This window comes from Mauremys mutica, chromosome 14, assembly GCF_020497125.1.
Source record: "Mauremys mutica isolate MM-2020 ecotype Southern chromosome 14, ASM2049712v1, whole genome shotgun sequence".
NCBI classification, from domain to species: Eukaryota; Metazoa; Chordata; order Testudines; family Geoemydidae; genus Mauremys; species Mauremys mutica.
In genome coordinates this window covers 37652716-37677995 of record NC_059085.1, presented here as the reverse complement: position 1 = coordinate 37677995, position 25280 = coordinate 37652716, and the positions used below count along the sequence as shown (strand labels likewise).

At 40.3% G+C, this 25280-nt stretch overlaps 1 protein-coding gene across 3 annotated transcripts in view; it reads right to left on the bottom strand.

Moving 5' to 3' along the window:
* Nucleotides 1–25280, bottom strand: part of CDH13 (cadherin 13) — a 745597-nt gene that overhangs the window by 109298 nt on the left and 611019 nt on the right. For all 3 annotated transcript variants that reach the window (XM_044987229.1, XM_044987231.1, XM_044987230.1), the window contains one exon: nt 17517–17657. In XM_044987229.1, coding sequence (XP_044843164.1) covers nt 17517–17657 — 141 coding nt within the window. The remainder of the gene's footprint in view (nt 1–17516; nt 17658–25280) is intronic.

The following is a 25280-nucleotide window of genomic DNA, read 5'->3' as shown; positions in this document are numbered from 1 at the left end:
ACAGAGTGGCTGATCTCTTGAGATCAGAAGAACCCTTTGTTTGATAACATGGTATTCAGTAATCACTCATCATAAATTCTAGTGTCTAGGTAGTGAAATAAGGGCTGGGGTGCCTAAGACGACTGAATTTTTGACTTCTTGTAAAACCAGTAAGGTGAGACAGAAATTTATTTTTGTTACTGCCTTGGTATAATCTAATGATAGAATAACAACCAGTCTGGGGTGAGTCTGCTCTATTTCTCAGCAGTTTGTCTTGAATCTGGTATCTTCAGCTGTGACTCACTGAAATTGTGACTCACGGTGACATTTGACGTAGTTGGCAGGATCCACAGAACCAGGTCAATTACGTTTTGGATCAGAACCCCATGCTATTCAAAATTTGAATCCTAACACACCCGCAAGGACAATATGGATGTGTTTCATCTGTATTACCTGTTAGCAGTTTGGAGAATAGTGGAAAGGAGGGGAATATTCCCAAGACTTTACCTATCCCATTCTCCAAGTATTTGTCTGTAGTCAGCGGTGAGTGCCGGGACAAGGTAAAGGATATCTCCAATTGTTTGTCTGTTTGCCTGTTAAGCAAGCTGTTCCCCTCTCCCAGTTGTCTGTTAGAAAAGACAGCCTGACTGGTGACAGTAAGGGAGCCTGTGAACAAACAGGGAGAGTGTCTCAGCCTATGCCAGCTGAGAATTTGTCTGAGATGCCTCTGAAATTGAATGAAACACAGGAAAAAATTGTTGCAGTGCAGCAAAATGATGTTTCATTAGGTAAGGCTAAAGCTGATCCTTACAATCAAGTCCCAACTGGGGAGGGCAGAGGCACATTTTGTATGCAAGATGAATTGTTGTCCAGAAAAGCTCCTGAAAAGGGAAAACAGCCTCATGGTGGATTTTGCAAGCAGCTTGCTGCAACTGAGGAGCGTGGAAGTGATTTGATTGCATTAGTTCAGTATGAATCACTGTCTGTAGAAAGCAACATTTTTTTGTTGAGACACTTTTCAGTTCCTAACTGCCAGAGTCTTTCAGATGTGTATGGATCAACTGACCTTGCTTTAGAAAGATCCAGCATGGATAGCTTAAAGGAGGTTTCAGATGGAGTGAAAATTGTTAGGGAGTTTGAACAGCCCTATAACCAAGTGGGTGTGCTTAGCAGGGGCGGCGAGTTATATGGGCCCGTAGTGCCCTTGCTCCAGCAAATTCAGGGCATGGGGGCCTGGATCCACCAGTGTTCAGGGCCGGGTCACTCCCCCGGCCCCAGCTGCCGCCCTGGAGCATCTCCCTCTGCCCCAGCCCTGAGCCTCCTCCTGTACTGTGAACCCCTCATCCCCGTCCCCACCCTGCAGCCCCACACTCCAACCCTCTGCCTTAGGCCTGAGCCCCTCCCATACCCCAAACCCCTAATACCCAGGCCAAGCCAGAGCCCTCATCCCCCTGCACCCCAACCCTCTGATCCAGCCCTTAGCCCCCACACACTCCAAACCCCTCATCCCCAGCCAGAGCCCTCACCCCCCACCCGCACCCCAACCCTCAGCCCCCTCCCACACTCTAAACCCCTCAGCCCCACCCCATTAATTTTATTATGTGCAACAATATGCAGGTTGGAGGGAGGCTTGGATTCGTTCTGGGCACCACCAAAAATTATACAAACCTGCTGCCCCTGGTGCTTAGCCAGCATTTTGGAGAGAGAGTCTTATTGGAACATGAATATCTCCATGCTAATAGACTAATAGACTTTAAAGTCAGAAGAGACCATTATGATCATCTAGTCTGACCTCCTGCACAACGCAGGCCACAGAATCTCACCCACCCACTCCTGTAACAAACCCCTAACCTATGTCTGAGTTACTGAAGTCCTCAAATCATGGTTTAAAGACTTTAAGGTGCAGAGAATCCTCCAGCAAGTGACCCGTGCTCCACACTGCAGAGGAAGGCGAAAAACCTCCAGGGCCTCTGCCAATCTGCCCTGGAGGAAAATTCCTTCCCAACCCCAAATATGGTGATCAGCTAAACCTTGAGCATGTGGGCAAGACTCACCAGCCAGACACCCAGGAAAGAATTCTCTGTAGTAACTCTGATCCCATCCCATCTAACATCCCATCACAGGCCATTGGGCATATTTACCGCTAATAATCAAAGATCAATTAACTGCCAAAATTAGGCTATCCCATCATACCATCACCTCCATAAATTTATCAAGCTTAGTCTTGAAGCCAGATATGTCTTTTGCCCCCACTACTCCCCTTGGAAGGCTGTTCTAGAACTTCACTCCTCTAATGGTTAAAAACCTTCATCTAATTTCAAGTCTAAACTTCCTAATGTCGAATTTATATCCATTTGTTCTTGTGTCCACATTGGTACTGAGCTTAAATAATTCATCTCCCTCCCTGATATTTATCCCTCTGATATATTTATAAAGAGCAATCATATCTCCCCTCAGCCTTCTTTTGGTTAGGCTAAACAAGCCAAGCTCTTTGAGTATCCTTTCATAAGACAGGTTTTCCATTCCTCGGATCATCCTAGTAGCCCTTCTCTATACCTGTTCCAATTTGAATTCATCCTTCTTAAACATGGGAGACCAGAACTGCACACAGTTAGTATGGTACTAACACCTCCTTATGTCTACTAGAAATACCTCGCCTGATGCATCCCAGGACCACATTAGATTTTTTTAACGGCCATATCACATTGGTGGCTCATAGTCATCCTATTATCAACCAATACTCTGAGGTCCTTCTCCTTCTCTGTTACTTCCAACTGATGCGTCCCCAATTTATAACCAAAATCCTTGTTATTAATCCCTAAATGCATGACCTTGCACTTTTCACTATTAAATTTCATCATATTACTATTACTCTAGTTTACAAGGTCATCCAGATCTTCCTGTACGATATCCCGGTCCTTCTCTGTATTAGCAATACCTCCTAGCTTTGTGTCATCCACAAACTTTATTAGCACATTTCCACTTTTTGTCAGTAATAAAAAGATTAAATAAGATTGCTGATTCTTTTAAGTGAACAGTTTGTGTCTCAGGTTCAGAGGGGAGATTGGGTAGCTGAATTTGCAGAGCAGAAAAACTTTGCAGTTGATGTCTTGAGAATGCAGGGGGTGGCAGGCAAACTCTCACCCCTAGACACTTTGGATATGTCTTGTAGTCTCTTAGTGGATTAGAGTACATCTGATTCCATCTGGAAGCAGAGATTGGTAATGGAAGGACACCAGAAGCCTGGTTCTGACATGTTAGTGAAAATGGATGGTCTTTAAGACAGAGTCCAGCCTTGGAATTGGTAACAGATGAGAAATTGAATTTGAAAACTAATAAACAAACTAGTGTCTGTGTTGATGCAAATTATGTGGCTAACAGGGGGAAGCATAGCTGTTAGCACAGAAGACACACTTGGCCAACCAAGGGAATCTGTTAAACAAGAGAGCTCAGATTTCAACCCTCCAGGAAAGGGAGGAGGAGAAAGTCTTGATTCTGCAAATGGAAGCCTCACAGGTTAACCCTAAAATACTAAAACCCCAAAGATGAGAGGAGGAAGGAAGTGATGGAGCAGAACCAGCATCACTCAGCCTTAGGTCAGGAGGGTTAATGACATTTCAGAATTCAGGGTGACAAAGCCTGGGATGGGAGTGTGAACATGGGTGCACAGTACTGTAAAGTCTGGGCTGTCCCAGCATGGGATTACACCTTTTTCCCCAATACATATGGACGGGGAACACAGGGAAAACATTTTTGCACACAAATAGGTATTAAGTGACTCAGACAGCCGGTTAGAGAAAGGACTACCCTTTAAGAAATAAGCATCTGGGACTCAAAGGCAACGAAGACATGGAAACAACATAGAAGGATCTGAATAAATTACTTTGCTGAATCATCTTTCTCAAAAGATACCATAACTGCAAAGAATTCTTGATGTAACTCCAAACCTGCCTTTTTTTTTTTTTGGTTAAACCAATCGACAACATTTTCATTCCAGTAAGTTCAATAGATGATCAGCCATATAGAACTTTATTGCCTTCCAAATGGGATTGTTTCTTAGGCATTTACCAACAGTTTTGCTTGAGTAAATGTATGGCTCTTTTTAGCATGTTGATTTTTATCGGTTCACTATTTTAATGTTCCAGAGCAGACGGAAAAAAGATATTTTGTCTAAATAATTCTGACACTTTGATTCACATGCACAGCTGCTTAGCAAATTTTGCAGTAGCCAAATCAGTTTTTGTGTTGCTGATTGACTTGTCAGTGAAGAAACTGAAAAATTGATCACAAAAATAAATTTTAAAAAATGTCTCTGGAGCAATGACCTAAGCAGTCAGATAACAATTATTTTTGTATGAATGTTCTGCAGTTTCATAACCCCTTTCTGGTCATATAAACTGTAAGTACTACGCTAACTAGTGCATACTGCTATTAAATAGGGTTTTGTCTGGTGCAAATTGAATATGTTAAGATCTATAGTAGTTTATCTTGTTTAATCCCACTTATAAAGAGAAATTCTTACAGATGCTGGAGGCTTTTAGGCTGTATGGGTTTCTTAACTCATGGGATTAGTGTGATATTTTGCCACATATCTAACAATTCCACTGTGTGTTACTAATAAAATCAGCCATGCCAGTGTCAAATAAAGATGGAGTTCTTAGCATTTTTGTTTAGTGCAGATTCCATATTTTGGAGATGCACTTAGAGACAGGGAATCATAACCTTCTCAGCACATCAGTGTATAACAAGTGTTTCCATTAAGCTAGAAAATAGTTTTGTTGGCAATATCTCAATGCCAATACAATTTGCCACCTATTCCACTTATTGATCCCATAGTCCTTACTCCCAGTTATAAGAACAACATAATAAACACTTAGGCCCCCAACCTATAATGATCTCTGCATGGGAAAACTTCTGCAGCTGAACGCTGAACCATTGACTTTAACAGGGCTGTGTGCAAGACCATGTCTCTCTCCACAGAGAGGTCACTGCAGTTTACGGGCCTCAAAATATCGCACTTTCCATCTGTGGATCTCAAATATGCAACAGGTAGAGCCAATAAGGTTTTTTCCTCCCTGTTTTTAATTTTGATATTTTTGGGGGGGCAAAAATTAGAATACCGAAACACTGGCCGAAAACCTAAATATTTCAATTCAGAAATGAGGCTGTGGTGTCTTGTTGGAGTTGGAGTTTGGGTGCCTCATGCTTTCATTGTCCTCTCTAAGCCGCATCAGACTACATACGCTCAGACTCCATCTTCCATCATGAACCACATCCTCCACTCTTGGAGAACGGAGGAGGTGTATCATGAGTCCCTGGTCATGGTGCATCCTGTGAGATGTTGTCTTGTCAGAGAGCCCAGAAAATAGCAGAGAGTGGGTACAAAAAGCAACTGAATTATAACTCCCAGCAGGCACTGCAGCAGTATGTTCAAAATGAAATACAGTAGTAGAACATCATAATTACAAACACTAGAGTTACAAAACTGACCCGTCAACCACACACCTCATTTGGAACTGCAAGTACATAATCAGGCAGCAGCAGAGACCCTCCCCCCCACCCCCCAAAAAATCCAGTACAATACTGTGTTAAATGTAAACTACTAAAAAATAAAGGGAAAGTTTAACAAAATAAAAGATTTGACAAGATAAGGAAACTTTCTGTGCTTGTTTCATTTAAATTAAGACAGTTAAAAACAGCATTTTTCTTCTGTAAAGTTTCAAAGCTGTATTAATATTAAGCCAATGTTCATTTGTAAACTTTTGAAAGAACATCCACAACAATTTGTTCAGAGCTATAAACATTTCAGAGTTACAAACAACTTCCATTCCCGAGGTGTTCATAACTCTGAGGTTCGACTGTATTTTGGTTTTCTGCACCGTTTTCAGGTGTTCGGTTTTTCAATTGAAAAACTGAATATTTCCCACAGAAAGCAGACAGTTTTTATGAAAAATTTTAATTTAATGAAAAATCCAAATTTCAATTGGCAAAATGTTTTAATGGAACATTGTTGACCAGCCCTAATAATGAGCGCAAAATATAAGATTTTATTGAATCAGAGATGCAGGGGCAGCCCTGGATTCTGGCTAGTCCCTTTCTTTAGCTTGTGCTTGTCTGGTTGGCTGTTTTTAATTTCCTTTTCTTTTACTTTTTTTAAAAATCTGCTCTCAAATTATCTTCCCAAATATATTTCTGCTTGATATTTACAAAACTGTTACTGCTAACTGTTTGCTCTCTAATTCCAAATGTAATACCTATGGCAAAGTTCACACTTCACAAACCATGTTGAGGAAGCATATGAAGCTTCAGTTCTTGGAGAAAAGAGCAATAAATTGTGGCTTTATGGCTTTTTGTTGCTTTCATTGTTTGGATATTTGCTCTTAGTTGAAGCAGATGGAAGAAGTCTTCAGGGGATACTCAGCACTGGAATGGTTTAGTGGTGAGAACTATCAGCTGTAGTGAGACTTGCTGTTATTACCATTGAGTTGTTGTTGACCTCCCGAGCATAACCAAATGGTTAGCAAAGATAAGGACTCAGACATTGATATCAAGACTACTCAAATCAGCTGAACATGACTAATGAAGGAAACTAGACAAAAGACAGGAAGGGAAAATAGGTCTTTTGAAAAAGGACTCACAAGAATATAAGGTTTTTATGGGCACTGATTCAAATTATAAGAGTGCAGGGAAAGAAACACATCTGGAGAAGCAGTGAAGTGCTTTTGCGTCCGCTCTCCCCTCCCAATTTCGTATGGTTTGAACGATCATTTCTATTCAGAGAGTCTTTCCTGTATTTATACAAGTGTTTTTGGCTGCTTTCAGATAATAAAGCATGCACTGTGTTGGTTCATGTACCACTGAAATGAGTTTATCTGTAGATTAAATAGACAACTCCTTGTATTTCATGACCTTGGCGGAGAGAAACAAAGCAATGAACTCAGCCTTCAAAAGCAGAGATAAATGTAAAACTCTGCTGCCTACTGCGATGCAGTATATTCTACTCTAATTATGTGATAAGTGGACGGACTCTGTGTTTAACATATTTTGCAGAAGTTTCTGAACAAAGTGCTCATACCGGTTTTACAGATAGCTAATGGAAAGCCACATGAATACAAATTATTATGTACACATATGAATTTGGAGGAAGATGAGAAGCACTGATCTTCCAAATGCTATTTTTTCCCTATGTTCCTCTTTGTTTTACTCAATGCAGAGAATAAGTATAGCCTGGTCCCATTACATTTTACCAGTCCCACACAGCTGAATGTTTGTCGCTGTGCTCATTATGGGCTCAAGCCTGCATGGCACTGAGCATTCCCTGTCGGTAGGGACCATCTTCAACTCCTCCTGACTCCAAAGGGAATTCACCACCTAGGTGCTCTTGAAAACCCCACCAGGCCCCCACCTGCATAGGTAGGTGCCTAAATACCTTTGGAATTCTGGCTATAAGTGCTGAAGTCACTTTTGAAAATGAGAGTTAGACTCCTAAGTCATGTAGATGCTTTTGAAAATTTTACCCAATGGCTTGAAAATTGCACTAAAGATCAGCATGCAAATTAGGAAAACCCTTAATTGTTTGAACTTTAATACCTACTCCACAGAAAAGGCTAAATATTAAACATGACAAGAAATAGTATAGTTTGAATCAGACTATTAACATAAATTTAAAATAATGTAGGTTTTTTTTGCAGTGAGTTTATAGTGCATGCATACTTAATTTAGAGAAAATATATTAATCACAATTTCGGTGTTACTTTCCTTACACAGGTATCTGATAAACAGCCCTCAATGTGACTAATAGACACTTTGTAAACTAAACTAATAGGCACTTTGTAAACAGAATCTAGTTACACCACCATGTATGCATCTGCAGCTTTGCCCCAGGCACAGACATGAAAGAACACAAATAAACCAATTATGGGACTCCCTAATCTCTTTTGTGTTCGACAAATTTGTTGCATAAAGGGCTGTGTAAAAATATTTGCAGCACAGGTAAAACCAGCAAAAAATTATGAAAAGAAAAAGTATTACATTCTGAGCTGTCAATATGCCTGCCCCGTCAATGATCTTGCCTACTCATGGCAGCCTGATGAAAATTTGACAATTTTACCTATATTTTTCCTTCCAACAGATTATAAGTATTAAATGTCAGGGACTAAAGTCAAGATAAAAGCAGATTCTTTGGTAGGCCATGACGTTCTAGGAGGAGGGGTGTCCTGCCAGGCCCAGTTCCTTCCCTTGTGTTCACAAGGATCCCCAGAAGTCATGGAGATCAGGGTAGAATAAGAGTGGTAGAAGTCTACCTTTCCCTTGTCCCTTTGGGTCCTGCTTTGAGTGTGGCTTGGCTGGACCCAAAGATGCAAGCCAAAGTGGAATTACATTATGAAAAGTGACTGTGTAAAAATGGCACCTACTTACTCCACTGACTTGCTCCATGTGTGTATTCAGAGCCTCACCTGATTGTTTTTTTATACTCCTGCAGTCCCTGAGGGAGAGGGTTGTGGAGTCCATTCCATCTCCCTTATCACCCACTGAATTGCTAGTTTCCAAATACAAGGCCTCACTTATCAGCACTACCTTCCCCTCCTTCTCTCCCCTCCCTTTCTTCCCTGCCCCCAAAGAGAATGGGTTTGCATGGGTGTAATTAAAGGCAGAATTTGACCTGCAGAATCTTCATTACTGTTGACAACATGCCAGGAGGAAAACACCAGGATTGATTTTTAGATCTGAACTGCATTTTGCAAAGTGGCGCTTTTTTCATTTGTCAACTGAGAGAATCTAATCAAAGTCACAGAGACACAACAGACCAGGAACCAGATAATGCCATAGTTCAGAGTGTATTTTTTTCTCCAAACTAAAGCATTTGATGATACCCTAGTCTGTGGAGAGGATTTAATTATAATCCATTATCTCTATCATGTTATTGTTTCTGCAGAGTTAATAAATAATGATGATACTGATATATTTCATTTAACCTCATCTTTTACTTGAAATGCTATTCTATCCATTTAACTGATGAGTAAATGGAGACACAGAGAAATGGATTGACTTGGTTTATCCTGAACTGTGTAAAAAACCCAAGATTTCCAACTCCCTGTCCATTGTTCTAACCGCTAGATGGGGCTTTCAGTCAATTCTGAGCAGACAACTACACTAGCTAGCAAAATACCAAGGGACCATCTCATGAATCCATCCTGAGCTCAACAACATCTATCCAGCAAAACGGGATATAAGGAGACTTGAGACAGCATACAGAAGGTTATTTTGTGCTTTATTTGATATCCTTGTTTGAAGAATCAGTCACATTTTATATTAAGGTTCCACTTATAAATGGTTTATTAAAAGGTTAATACATAATTTATGGATGCCATAAGCATGTTATAGAGATGAGTTGTATGTGTCATGACAGGTTATAAGTGTGATGGCCACCATCTTGGCTGACATCAGGGATTGAGCCAGAAACTTCCAGAGCTGAAAGCATGAATATCTAAAGCTTGAGCCAAAGAACAAAGCTCTCTAAGTAGGGCTCTACAAGACTCATTCTCTGTGGATAAGTAAAAGAAGGAGACATGTAACACACCCTCACCAATGCATTACCATATGCACATAATTATAAATATGGTTATAAATCATGGTTATAAGCAACCGATTGACTTAGTGAAGTCTATGACAATTGATAATCATTTATGAAAACATCAATTAATCATTTATTAACCCTTTATAACCTATTAATAAATGGCTCTTCAATGTAAAATGTGACCAAATAATCTCTCTCTTGGAGGCACAATTTAGTTAACAGGGATACAATGTCGCTATTTTTCACAGTGGGAATGTTTAATTAAAATTAAGGAGAGATTTACTTTATTTGTGTTTGTGCGTGAGTCAGGGAGGGATACAGAAATCTCTCTTTGTAAATACATAAATAAAAAAATTAATTTCCCAAAGTTGAGTTCCCTGATGCCGTAGAACTCTGAGTGTTTAAATGATTTAACATTCTGGAAATCGAGTAGATTGAAAGGGGGGGGGGTTGGAAGGGAGAGAGAGAGAGAGAGAGAAAGAGAATATATGGAGGAGAGCAAAGAGGACTGATCCTCACTTGCCCAAAACTTCTATATAAATTATCCCCACAAGGTCTCTCTGTGGATTCTCCCTTGCCATATGCAAGTGGCTGTGGGCAGTAACCTCACAGTAGATGCCACCTCTCCCCAGGGCCCTGCAGAAGGCATTTTGCTGGTTCTAGAATCCTGTGTGGGGACAGGATGGGTACTGGGTGGTCAGCAGCACACTGTTTTTCACCCCTCACCCCAGCGCTTATGAAGGAAAGCTTATGCAGCCTTCCCATAGAGTGCCGTTCCTTTAAGAACATGCCCGAGATAGCAGTAGCCAGAGGAAGGACTTGGCAATGTGGTTCCAATGGAATCACACTACCGCAGAGGCACAGGGACATCTGTTGATTCCTTGGGATCCATGGGAGGTGGCTTCTACATCCCATTTTCTTAGGAGAGGGAGAACAAACCCCTGACACCACTTCTGTGATGGAACCACCTGAGGTAACACACCTTGATATTTCTTCTACTGACTACGGGCAAAAGCATGCTGACCTCTTGCCAGAATCTATGGTGTTAGAACAAAGATATTATAGAGATGGATTAGCCTGCTTATAGCTTTGTAGCAGATGTTTCACCACTAGCTCCTTATCACACAGTACCAGCAGTGACACTAACCATAGGCTAGCATGCATGCATTGCAGGTGCACAGCACTGCGGTGCTCTGTCACCAACTGTTACAAAGTGGCTCAGAAAAAAAATCATGTATTTTCTGAATGCACTGAGTATATAAATAACTCCCAGTACCATTAGCAATCACTCAGCCTAAGTAATTCATTGCCAAGCTGTTTGAATATCCTACAGTAGGCAAGGAAGTTGTCAGATTTTCCAAAATGATCTATTCCTGCACTTCCCTTTGGTTCATTATTTACTTTCTGATTGGCATTCCCTTGGTACTGTACAAAAGTTGAGCCCCATATCTTAACTTTCTTTGGGAAAAAAGGCCAAATGTTCTTCACGACACAGAAATATATCTTTGTGTACAGTAATAACTCTCAAAATTCCATTAAAAATCCACTAACATTAAACAAGCCACAGGTTTTCAGAGCTCCCAAGAACAAAATCGCCACAAAATCTGCAAGCACTTCTATCTATATGCATTATTATTGTGCATATGGGCAATCACCTATGAAACTGGTGAGCCATTAAAGGTCTTGTGTACACATCTGTTACCTTGTTTGAACATTTTTGGAGAAACTTTGGAAATTTTATCCTTAAGTTTCCGGTCAAGACCAAATACCATTTACCTGCAAAATGCTATATTTAGGCATTTAAATTGCAATTAGATAAACCTATGGAAAGTATGCGGTGGAGTTTGAGAGTTTGCTATTGAGAAGCTACATTTTGGGCCTACATTTCTTGAGTGTATGCCACCTCCGCTCAGATACAATGGTGATCAGCGGGGTATAAGGACATGCATCAAATGGAATAGGTCACATATTTTAAGATAGCTATAATTTGATGCTGGATTAATAGTTCACAAGCATTTTCATTTTTGGCTTGATCTCACCAAGTGCTGAACAGTCAGAACCATCCATCATAGTATATGGCATATGCTTAATTTCAAGGAGTTGACTTGTCCTACTGAATTCAATGGGAGTGCTTTTCTGGATCAGGGCCACGATGTTCAGCACCTTGCATGACTAAGCCCTAAAAACACCATGAGGGCAAAGGGCTGCCTTTTCCCTCCATAAACATTAAGGTCATGTTTGCAACAGAATGGCATAGTTCTCCAACACAGGGAAAGAGGCAGGAGACAGGCTTCTGTCTGAGGAATCAGCATCCACTTCATAGGGAATTTAGGGAGGAGCCATGAGAGGAGCTGAAAGAACTGCAGTTATCAGAGTTACTGGCTAAAACACCCCAGGAGCGAGGAGAAAATGACTGTGGTGACTACTGCAGCACTGTGTGCACAGCAGAGGCTGAGGATGAAGAAGATGAAGTATGGATTGGATGAATGGACTATAAGGTGGATAGAAAGCCGGCTAGATTATCGGGCTCAACAGTAGTGATCAATGGCTCGATGTCTAGTTGGCAGCTGGTATCAAGTGGAGTGCCTCAGGGGTCAGTCCTGGGGCCGGGTTTGTTCAACATTTGTTCAACGATAGGATAGATTGCACCCTCAGCAAGTTGGCGGATGACACTAAGCTGGGGGGAGAGGTAGATAGGCTGGAGGGTAGAGAAAGGGTCCACAGTGACCCTGGCAAATTGAAGGATTGGGCCAAAAGAAATCTGATGAGGTTCAACAAGGACAAGTGCAGAGTCCTGTACTTAGGACGGAAGAATCCCATGCACTGCTACAAGTTGGGGACTGACTGGCTAAGTGGCAGTTCTGCAGAAAAGAAATTGGGGATTACAGTGGAGAAGAAGCTGGATATGAGTCAGCAGTGTGCCCTTGTTGCCAAGAAGACTAATGGCATATTGGGCTCCATTAGTGGGAGCATTGCCAGCAGATGGAGGTAAGTGATTATTCCCCTCTATTTGGCACTGGTGAAGCCACATCTGGGGTATTGCATCCAGTTTTGCCCCCCACCCCCACTACAGAAGGGATGTGGACAAATTGGAGAGAGTCCAACAGAGGGCAACAAAAATGATTAGAGAGCTGGGGAACATTATTTATGAGGAGAGGCTGAGGGAAATGGGCTTATTTAGTCTGCAGAAGAGAAGAGTGAGGGGGGAATTTGATAGCAGCCTTCAGCTACCTGAAGAGGGGTTCCAAAGAGGATGGAGCTCGGCTGTTCTCAGTGGTGGCAAATGACAGAACAAGGAGCAATGGTCTCAAGTTGCAGTGGGGGAGGTTTAGATTGGATACTAGGAAAAGCTATTTCACTAGAAGGATGGTGAAGCACTGGACTGGGTTACCTAGGGAGGTAAGTGGAATCTCTATCCTTAGAGAGTTTTAAGGCCCAGCTTAACAAAGCCCTGGCTGGGGTGATTTAGTTGGGGTTGGTCCTGCTTTGAGCAGGGATTGGACTAGATGACCTCCTGAGGTCTCTTCCAACCTTAATATTCTAGGATTCTATGACGATGCTTCTGTCCAGCCAGCCTACAATAAGACCACTAAACAAAGCCAAGTTTAAATGTGTTTTGAATAGGTGTCCAAAAATTTGGCTCTTAAGGATTAATTGCAAAAGTATGTAACTATTCAAGAATAGTTACAAAAACACTATTTGTGATATATACTGTAAATCAGAGTTTATCGGGGGGCAGGGAGAAAGGGAAGAGTTGCCTCAGGCATCAAAACAAAAATCATCTTTAATGAACAGACATAGACTCAAACAAAGCTGAGGTTGCTTTGCACTGGGGATTTACAGAAAACATCTGTTAAGCAATCTAGCGCATCTCAGAAACAGAAATGTAAACACTGGTTTCCAATTTGGTGGAAAGCAATAAAAATCTCTGGACTTCCAGTGAGACAGCAAGAAAATAGAAATTGAAAACATTTTAAGGAACATTGTACAATCTTCCACTTTGTAGCTCCACTGGAGTACCTGACATTGCATCAATGCAGTGTCCAGATTTTTTTTAATTAGGTACACACCACACAACATTCACAACCATATGCATCTGTGGTATAACTCCATTGATTTCCATTGTGTCAGACCAGCAATGAATCTGGCCCTCAGAATTCACATTTAAAACATAGCTTAATAGAGCTACCTTCACAACACCATGAAAAATAAAAGCAAAAGCTATTTTCAGTAGAAATTATATTGTCAGACGATAAAGCAGGCCACTAAATATGTATTTGCTTCATAAAAGAGAAAGAGGACCGTTGGAAAATATCTTTAAACAGAAGGGAGATAGTTGGGAAAAAAATACATCAGTACTAAAAGAACCCATATAAAGCAGCCAATCTCAAACTTAATAAAAGATGATAGCACTTCTAAATCAAATCATTATATTTATTGTATTTGAGCTTTCTGCCTCAAAAGCTATCCTGCAGAAGCTGTCTTTTCTTTTTTCCTTTCTCTTCTTTTAAGTGTTATTGTTGTCAGCTGTGAGGAAAGTCTACCTATAACTATCTGTACCGAAATTCAAATGCAGTAATTATGGCACCTTAAACTAGTAACTCAAAGTAAGAGGCTTTCTTTTAACTGTAGATTGCCATGATGGATTTTTGTCCCCTCCACATTTTTGAAGAAAAGGGTATTTAATTTTTGTAAAAATTGCCTGACTGGCAGGTCAGAGGTCGAAGCTCCACTTTTTTATACACAGAGTAAGTATACCACAGGCACCAGCCATGCAAACATCTTCACACTACCCATCCCAAGCATCTGCAGAGGAATCACAAGGGTGAGAAGTGGGGTTTGGTTTCTGGCTTAGATTTGCGAGAGCAGCTTGGTGGGACTTGGGCAGGTACTTCAGTTCCACCGTGTCTCAAGTCAATGAAAGTCCTGCACATCCTTAACAGCAAGCACATGCTTAAGTGCTTTCTGAACCAGGGACTCTTTGTTGCCATTTCACGCCTGATTTTTTAGACTGACTAGTAGATCTAAATGTTGTGTTGCTTGATGGGATGGGACATTGCTAGAAACTGGAAAGAGACCACCAAAGGCCACCAAATTCAGAAGGAAAAAAAATACTTTCAGGTACTATTAAACATAGACTGCATCTGAGCAGTAAATCTGATATAGAAATGAAAGGGTCTGATTTATGAATTACAAATATTTTTCTGAGCCATCCCATCCACTGGCAACATTTACTGACTTGAAATCCTGACAGCAGCAGGTTGAAAAATCCCAGGCTTGTGCTTGTTTCAGAACTCAGCTTTACCAGGGCAGAGGATTTTTTTATTATAAACTTCTATTTTAAACTGTAATGAAAGGGATCAAAAAAAGAAAAAAGAAAAAAGGACAATAGGACTAAATAGAGAAATCAGGCAAAAGCATTTCAGATAAAGTGGAACAAACATATGATCTAAAGCCAAACTTTTCAAACCTGGGTGACTAAAATTAGCTGCCTAAATCCATAGTTATAAATGCAAGTGGTCGGGTTTTCATGTAGATCAGGTCCCACTGACTTGAATGGAATTTGTAGGTGTTCAGAACTTCTCAGAAACAGACCGTTTTCATTCAGCTGAAAATGTTGGCCTAAACTACCAAAGATTATTAAAGCAAACCATAAGAATGATTTCAAGAAAGACATGTAGTTATTTCTGGAGAAGAGGAGGATTGAGGGAAATGGTAGAAATTCAGGGAAGCAGGCATGTGAAAGCCTAATTGGTAGCAATGTTGAATAGAATGTCTCCCTATTCTTATCATGTTGAGTCTTCTTATGTACTTATAACTATCAATGGGGAGCCTATGGTTATACAACATTAAATGCCTATTTTAACTAAAAGTCCTAATGAAATAACTCTTACAGGGTTAAGGGCCTGATCCAAAGAAATAATTCTAACAGGATTAACAGCCTGATCAAAAGCCCCTGTAAATTAAAGGAAAGGCTCCTTTTCACTTGGATAAGTTTTGGATCAGGCCCTAGAAACTGTTTGTGGTATTGTTTAGTGGCACTCCAGTAAAAGCACCCTGCTGAAAGCAGCTCGTGTTGTTGGCATTTAGCACCACATTTTTACTGCCAAGAAAAGCTGTTTTGAATCCTTCTTGTTTTTCAGTCTGGTCCCTCAATCTTCAGTTGCTGACAGAATGATTATTAGAGTGAAATTTCTATCACTCTTTTGAAAACGAAACACTGCCAAGTGGATAAAATTAAACAGGGGGAAAAACAAACAGCAGCAAGAAGAAAATAATAGTTTAATAATACAATTCCCCCTTCCCTTTCAAAATTATATTATATTCAGCATCTCTAGTGTTCGCTTCCTACAATCTGGAAATATTTCTGTAAACTGCAGAAGTTTGTGAAACTTTTATGACCAAATCTGGTGGTTTTGGGTGTCAAACTGACTGGTGGAATTAGCCTATGCTCATAGGAGTCTTTTGCCCTTTTTGGACACCACAGGTAGGGTGTAGAAAGGGAAGGATTTGAGGAATGGTTTGCCTGAAGCCAGAGAGCTTTGTCATGACAGGAATAGGGGTTTAAAATGCCATCGTTCTACAGACAGGCGATGTCTTTTGTGTTTGTTTTTTTTTCTTCCAGGCACTCAGTATTGTTCAATAGAATTCGTCTTGCAGGGCAGAAAATTATCACACAGAACAGGTGAAATTTAAAAGGCATCAGGACCAGAGTTTCATTACCAAACTCTGAAAGCTGGCAGGTCTCAAAGGGAAAGTGCTGAAATTCATTGCCTTCATGACAAAACATGTTGATTTCAACTGAGTGTCATATTATCATATGACCCAGAGCTAAGTTTACAGTGATAGGACTCCCCGCTATGGGAGAAAGGAGGGAAATAGCTCTGTAGGCTTAATTTAGATATTATCTCATCACCCGCAGCCCATTTCTCTACAGTACTTTATGTTATAACATTTGGGGTTTGGTTGTGTTCTGCTTTTGGAAATTATATTAAATGGTGTATGTAAGTGTACTGATTTAAGGGAGGGAGAATTTATTAGATATATCCCCAGGGAAATTATGTCAACCTGAGCCCAAAAGCAGTGGGGTACAATGAGCAAAAATTAAAAAGGGAGAAAATGCTGAAGGATTCAGAGACCAGGGATTCTGTCCAAAGAGCCAGAACACTGTCCAAGGATCCTGCAGTGCTCTGAGTTTTGTTTCCTGTGTATCAGTTTCCTGAAATCCATGTAAGCCCAAACTGACTGGTTTTGCATAGGCAAGGTGGGTTAGGTAATATCTTTTACTGGATCAACTTCTGCTTGTGAAAGAGACAAACTTTCAAGCTTACACAGAGCTCTTCTTCAGGTCAGGTTTTGTTTAAGAAGATATACAAGGTGAGAAAAAATGCTTTTAATCACCACTTTCCAAATAAAAGTTTGTCCTGGGCATGATGTTAAACTCCATCCTCCACTGCCTTATGAATACTTCTTGGTTGAAGAAAGGCTAAGGGATCTCACCCGGACAGAGAAGGTGCTCATGCTGAAGTGACAGGCAGTTAGCAGCTCTATCTAGGTTGTTCTCTGGCAGAAGCTACAACCTCTATGTCACTGAGCATCCAAACTCACTCTGGGCTTTGGATTTGGATCAGTGGTCTAAAGGGTGGATGACAAGCCTATGGAAACCTCCTCTCCTCCATAACTTTGTCTAGGCGTATGCGCCAAAGATCTTGGCAAGATAGTCGCAGGGATCTGAGAGAGGCACCTGGGGCAGCTATCACGATTTCCAAGCAGCACTGTATAGGGATGGCCTGCATGAGGCATGTGAGGGTGACCCTAGAAAAGGTGGGTCAAACAAGCTGAAATAAAGCTGACTATAGGTGTTCCCCTCCCTCATAAAATAATGTTATTTTATATTCAGAAAGAGAACTAAGTACAATTGGATGCAATGATTAATAGAACAAAACCGGCAAATTCTTACCTCTTTCTTGGTGAATTCCGGTGGGTGATCATTTTTGTCATCGATAACAATGGTAGCTGTTGCTGTGCCAGTTAATCCCACATCCAGACCAGCCATGTCCTTCGCTTCTATAATAAGCTCGTACTTTGGGTTTTCCATCGTCTGACAAAAAAAATGGAGAGATCAAAAATTCAGTTTCCTCGACTTCAGACATCAAGAGCAACAACAAAAAAACACAGGGGGAGGGATAGCTCAGTGGTTTGAGCATTGGCCTGCTAAACCCAGGGTTGTGAGTTCAATCCTTGAGGGGGCCACTTAGGGATCTGGGGCAAAAATTGGTCCTGCTAGTGAAGGCGGGGGGCTGGACTTGATGACCTTTCAAGGTCCCTTCCAGTTCTAGGAGATTGGCATATCTCCAATTATTACTTTTTATTACAATTTGGTCTGATGCAATATAGGACAAAATTTTATTTGAACTACTGCTTTACTTTAGGAGAGAGTGTTGCTCTCCTCTGGGCTCCAGGGACCGGAAGGGCAAATTTTATCTAAAATACAATATGAAGCAAGGTATAATGGGTTTATGTTTGTGAATAGTGTATAAGCTACACCATTATTCAACTGTATGGTGAAATGGGACAGAAATTAAAATATTCCCAGGTTTTATGCACTTCAATGGATCAACATTTGGTCACATGATTCATTAACGTTATGATAGTTACATAATTAAATCCTAAAGTCACATTGAATATAAATTCACACTTTATTGTATTAAGCCTTATGTACTCTGCACATACTATTCTAAATGGTAATCCAAATATTCAGAAGTAACAGAAGTAGGAAAGCCATATCTAAAAGATGTAATGGCTGGCACAAAAGAATTAGATATGGTGACATTAGCACATTAGACCTATCTAACCACCATCCATCCAGTTTTTATGCCATGCTCATCATCTGAGTACCTACCCATCAAAGAACTAGAGAGCACCAGGTCTCCATGCTGGTGCTGCAGCACAACCCATTCTCAATTCCCACCCCACTCCACCTTTTCAATGCTGGCCATAACTTAAAAGCCAAAATGGGGCCCAGAGTGAATTCTGAACTGGGGGCAGCCATGGGGTTCTCAATTCCCCTTTTGTTCTGGGCATGGAAGCATAGATGGTGGGCTGCCAGACAAAAGGGTAATATTATATACCATCAAATGGAATTACTATTCAGTGCCTGAACCTGCTCCCATTGAACTCAGAAACCATTTTGACAGGTTTCAGAGGGGTAGCTGTGTTAGTCTGTATCAGCAAAAAACAATGAGGGGTCCTTGTGGCACCTTAGCTCAACTCACTATTTGGGCATAAGCTTTCGTGGACTATAACCCACTTCATCAGATGCATGGAGCGAAAAGAATAGTAGGCAGGTATAAATAAACAGCACATGAAAAGATGGAATTGCCTAACCAAGCGGAGGGGGGGGGTGTCACTGACTTCAATGGAGGCAGGAATGAGCCCTTCTTAAAATGAGTATTTTCCCCCTTGTATGATGGTCTTGTGTGGGACCATCTGTCTATCAACCATATGTGTTGCATTGTCCATGGAGAACAAAGATGGAGAGGTGCTGTAGTCATCTTTAATGTTATGTAGTAGGAATATCTTGCATGCTCAATAGCTGTTGTTTAAACATGTATTTGGAGCGCTGTCATAAAGGGAGCCAATTGGTGCTGAGTTCCATGCTGCAGAGAAAACAAATGCCTCCCCCATCTCCTCCAAATACCATCACCACCTCGTGCAGCAGAACTATAGAGTCTGGGATGAGATTTGTCCTCCATCAATTAACCCTCTGCCATTTAAAAAGCCTATTTTTGACTATTGCTTAGCAAGCCAAACTCCCAGGGCAGCCACTTTGCAGCTAAGAGCTCACTGCAGGGGTCCTCCAAATTATACATTGTGCAGCCCATTTTATACAAGACAGCCTTTCACGGGGAATTTCCATTGCCAAGCCCCAAGCCCCCACATTTTGGCTCTCAAAATGTCTGCAGGCCACCACCAAAGGTTCCAAAGGCAACTGATCAATACCATGGCTCAGTAAGAAACTTGCTGTTCAGGCAGCCCAAACTAGAAGAGATGCTAAACACTGAAAACCTTCAGCTATTGAGCCTTAAAATCCCACCTATCCTGCAAGAGGTGTGCCCCCTTTCATATAGAAACTAAATGTTATTGCATGCAGTTCATTCTGGACGACAGAAAATCCCCTACTGGGATTTTAAGGCTCCAGGACGGTATATAATTGTACATATAGCAATATCACTGCAGTTTCTATGACTCAGTGAATGAGCTTGAACATATAAGGCTGGGCAAAATTCACAGAATTTCATTTTAAAATGTTCTCTGTTTCTCTTCAGGCTGTATTGGAACCTTCCCTCAAATTTAGCTTTCTTCATTATTTTGAAAAAATGGATATTATTGCGTAGAAAACTCGCAATATCGTGTCTTACTGCATGTTTTATAAGCTGACTTAGCTGGAAAAATAGGCCTATTTATGCTCAAAATGGGTCATTTTTTTTGTTTGAAAGCTGGCCCATTTTCCATTGAAAAGGAGTCCATTAGCGGTAGGAAATTGTGCCTGTCTCAGCAGAAATTTCCACGACAAGAGTCCAGTGTTCAAGCTCACATTGAAATGTGTAAAACACTGAGCTTTGAGTCGCATTTCATATTATTAGGAATACTTCACACTTCTCTGCAGTGCAGCAGTTTATGCATCTAGTCCTGTCACCCAAATATGTGCTGTGTTAGGAAAAAAGCAACTCCTGGCATATCCTAACCGAGAGAAGAAGCGTGATCCAATTAGATTCCCTTTACACTAAAATATTGGTTTTGAGGTTCTTTTCAGCATTTCTCATATTTCTAGAATTTAATAGCTCAACTCACTAGTTCCTACTTATTAGCAGTTAACTGTGCCTATGTGATTGTAAAGTATATTTAAAAGACGTCTTTTTTTTTCTCTCCAGTAAAAAGTCCCTTTGAAGTTGTTAAGGACATACAAACAAATAGTAATACTTAGCTTCTCTCTAATAGGTTTCATTTGATAAGTGCCTTGCAAACATTATTTAATTATAAACAGCCCACTAGCGTAGGAGGATCCTTGGCTGGGAAATCCGGTTGATGTAAGACCTTTTCACCCTGTGGGAGTAAGCCACAGCATAGCTCTGAATCAGGACCTATATTTTATGCTGTTAAATAATATGAATATAACCAACAGAAATTAACTCTGTGTGGGCTCTGGCAAGACAAGTAAGGGGAGGCCTTGTGAACCAGTAATTTCCAGAGCATCACTCTCCTGATTTCTGAAACTGTCAATGGTGATTTATAGGACATCTGCATAATTGAGGAGGAAGAATTGTTCCAGGTGCTGCAGGGAGGACAAACTAGGAGCAATTATATGAAGTTGTACAAGGAGTAATTCAGATGGGAGGGACAGGGGAGGGAAATAAACAAATAACCAAACCCAGAACACATTTTGCAGTACGAGCTGTTTGACTATGGAACAACCTTTTCATCTGTGAAACTCCGTTGCTGGAGATATTCAAAGATGGCCTAGGTAAAACATTTATGAATATCAGCAATGACAATAATGCATATTTGTGGGGGTGGATGGGATGATTACCCATTTCTGTGTGATTATATGGTTTAAAAGATATGGCGTTCCTGATGGCTGCCTTAATGGGAAAAAATACATTTTCTAACCCTTTTTCAGCCTTTATCAAAAAATGTTTATTCATATTTCCTTTTGCTTTTTATAAGCACCAGTTATACCTTCACTCCCTGTATTGAATGGCTTCATTTGGCTGTGGGTATTGAACTCTGTCTCTGTTCCCTATGTTAGTCCTCATCAGCTAATAACAGCAGCTAATTAATCAAATACTATTGTTCTGGCAAAACAATGCACTTATGATTGAAAATTACAATTTGTAAACTGCAACTAAGTATTGTAGGCTTCATTAAGAACCCAAAGAACACTTGAGAAAGACAAGCTGCTCAGTACACTTAGTAAATCCTAAGAATGTCATCATTTTCCCATTCTCTCCCCGTATGAATTGAGCAACAGATGAGGTACATCACTCTGAACAAATATTTACAAAAAAATTAGTACCTAGTATACATTTGCAGGAAGGTATCAAGATCAGGAATTCCAGATTTTTTTTTGGACAGATCAAGTTTTGCTCAGCACAATGTTTAAAAGCTGAGCATCCCACAATGATTAGATATGAAAATGTATTACATCAACTATTTGTTAGAAAAACCATTCACCACATGTATGTTGCCTCATTCAGAATAAAATACTTGGATAGCAATGGCATTTTATTGGAAAAATCTCTCATCAATATCAGGTACATGTAATTGCAAAGTGATACTGAAAGCTAAAGATTTGAGCTTAAATGTTGTATTAAATACTTTCAAACAAGGGAAATATAGAGGTCCCACTGGATCCAACCTTCTACAAAGTTTGGTCTTACAAGTGCATATATGTGAAAGGTAAGTTGCACTGATGGTAACTGAATTTCAATAAGAGTAATAGAGGAAGAAGAAATTCAATACACTGGATAATTCCAAGATATGAATCAACTGTAAACATCTTAACCTATTGAAATAGGTCATTTTGTTTTAACCATTTGTGAAGCGAAGGTTGACTTTTAACAGCTTCAAATGGTTGCACCACAGCAGGTTCCATTTTGATGAGCTGGGAAAAGTAGAATATTTATCTGAATCTTGGAGTCTGCCAAAATGGGCCTTGTAATCTAAAGAGAAAAGGTTCTCTTGTACAATTTCTGGGACCAGTAAACACCATGACATTTTAAATATTCCAGTACTTATGCAGTTGGGTATTTTTTAGAACCTGGATGTTAGGAGACATTGCAAATGAATAATATTTTTGACATCTTTTTTTGAATCTGAGAAGATTTGGTTATTATTAATAATAAAATAAAATAATACAATTGCTGGCACTGTAATTTTCAAGCTAGAATGAAACTTCTTGACTACACATAGAAAGATATGGACCAGCTGAAAATATGAACGCAGATCCAAACCTTCCTCAAGAGAGTGTTAAGTGACTTACCTAAAGCCACAAGGTAGCAGAACTGGGACATCTAGAGATCATCTTTTGTCCATATACAATATGCAAAATATATTAAAAAAATTCCTAGAATACTATGAATCAATGGTTCTCAACCTTTCCAGACTACTGTACTTTTTTCAGGTGTCTGATTTGTCTTGGGTACGCCAAATTTCACCTCACTTAAAAACCAGTTACTTACAAAATCAGACCAGCTAACTTAATTTCAGTACCTGGAAACATAATGGAGCAAATAATTAAGCATTCAATTTGCAAACACCTAGAAGATAATAAGGTGATAAGTAACAGCATGGATTTGTCAAGAACAAATCGTGTCAAACCAACCTAGTATCTTTCTTTGACAGGGTAATGAGCCTTCTGGATTGACAGGAAGCCGTAGATGTGGTATATCTTGACTTTAGTAAGGCTTCGATACTGTCTTTCATGGCCTTTTCATAAACAAACTAAGGAAATGCAACCTAGATGAGGTGGGTACACAACTGGTTGGAAAACTGTTCCCAGGGAGTAGTTATTAGTGGTTCACTGTCCAGCTGGAAGGGCATATCAGTTCTGGATCCGGTTCTATTCAATATCTCCATCAGTGATTTAGATAGTGGCATAGAGAGTACACTTGTGGATGATACCAAACTGGGAGGGGTTTCAAGTGTTTTGGAGGATAGGTTTAGGGTGACCAGATAGCAAGTGTAAAAAATCGGGATGGACGTTGGGTGTAATAGGTGCCTATATAGGAAAAAGCCCCCAAAATTGGGATGTCTGGTCACTCTAGATAGGATTAAAATTCAAAATGATCTGGACAAAACTGAAGAAATGGTCTGAATTAAATAGGATGAAATTCAATAAAGAAAAATGCAAAGTACTCCATTTAGGAAGGAACAATCAGTTGCACACATACAAAATAGGAAATGACTGCCTAGGAAGGAGAACTGTAAAAAGGGATCTGGGGGTTATAGTGGATCAGAAGCTAAATACGAGTCAACAGTGTAACATGGTTGCAAAAAAAGAAAACATCATTCTGGGATGAATAAGCAGGAGGGTTGTAAGTAAGGCACGTGAAGTAATTCTTTTGCCCTGTGCTGATTTGGCCTCAACTGGAGTATTGTGTCCAGTTTGGGGCACCATATTTCAGGAAAGATGTGGACAATTGGAGAAATACAGAGGAGAGCAACAAATATGATTAAACATGACCTATAATGAAAGATTTTAAAAATTGGGTTTGTGTAGTCTGGAGAAGAGAAGACTGAGGGGAGACATGATAATAGTTTTCAAGTACATAAAAGATTGTTACAAGGAGGACTTAGAGGGATAAAAATTGTTCTTATTAACCTCTGAGGATAGGACAAGAAGCAATGAGCTTAAATTGCAGTAAGGGTGGTTTAGGTTGGCATCAGGAAAAACTTCTTACCTGTCAGGGTGGTTAAGCACTGGAATAAATTGTCTAGGGAGGCTGTGGAATCTACATCAATGGAGATGTTTAAAAGCAGGTTAGAAAAACATCTGCCAGGGATGGTTTAGATAATACCTAATCCTGCCATGAGTGCAGGGGACTGGACTAGATGACCTCTCAAGGTCCCTTTCAGTCTATGATAAAATACAAAAGTGTCACAGAACACTTACTGAAAAATTGCTGACTTTCTCATTTTGTCAGTATGAAATTTAAGTTTGTACTGACTGTGCTAGTGCTTTTTATGTAGCCTGTTGTAAAACTAGACAAATATCTACATGAGTTGATGCATCTCCTGTGAACCCCAGAAATATGTGGACCTCTGGTTGAGAACTACTGCTAAGAATGATTCGTAGGAAGTTCAATCCTGGGATCAAATATCTGAAGTGGCCCTTACATTTTACTTATGTAGGATGCAAAAAGGAAATATGCCTATCTGTGCATCTCCCTCAGAACCTCCCACCCCCCCAAAGAGAAATAATTGTTATTAATTATTTATATTACTGTAGTGCCTGGAAACTCCAGCTGAGATCAGAACCCCATTATTTTAGGTACTGTACAAAAAACATAGTAAGGAACAGTCCCCACACAAAGTATAAATCAAAATAATCAAGACAGACAAAGAGTAGTAGGGGGGCACTGAGGCACAGAGCCCAAGGTCACACAATAGGTCATTGGCAAAACCAGGATAGAATCCAGGTCTCCAGAATTCCTATTTAGTGACTTAGCCACTGGACCACTCTGCATCTCCAAAATCAAATCACTATGCACAGGGATAAGCTGGTAATGTAAACATGCAACGGTTTCAAACAACGTTTATTCATAGCCAAAAGGGATAATGGTTTTAATTGAGGAACATATAGTCGCTGTTTGTCTGGTGTTTCATGTATCAGCCCTGGCTATGTGCACCTTAGCGCTGTTGAGAGACTTTATACTATTACAGCAGGAAACCCATTCATTTCCCCATACAGTTGCACTTTAGTCATTTAGCCCACTGTGCAGGTGATACTGGTGAATGGTTTGGTCTGCAGTCAGGCTGAGAAGTTTGCATTCTACAGTCCACTCAATGTCACTCTCTCCAACATGTGACATTAGTATCAAATTTCCATCCCCTGCTCTCTCAGCATCACGGTTTCATCACTGGTAGGCAATGAGAGGTAAGAGAGCTCACTTTTTGAGTTTATTGGCTTGCTGACAAAGCCAGCAGGATATGATAGCAGCAG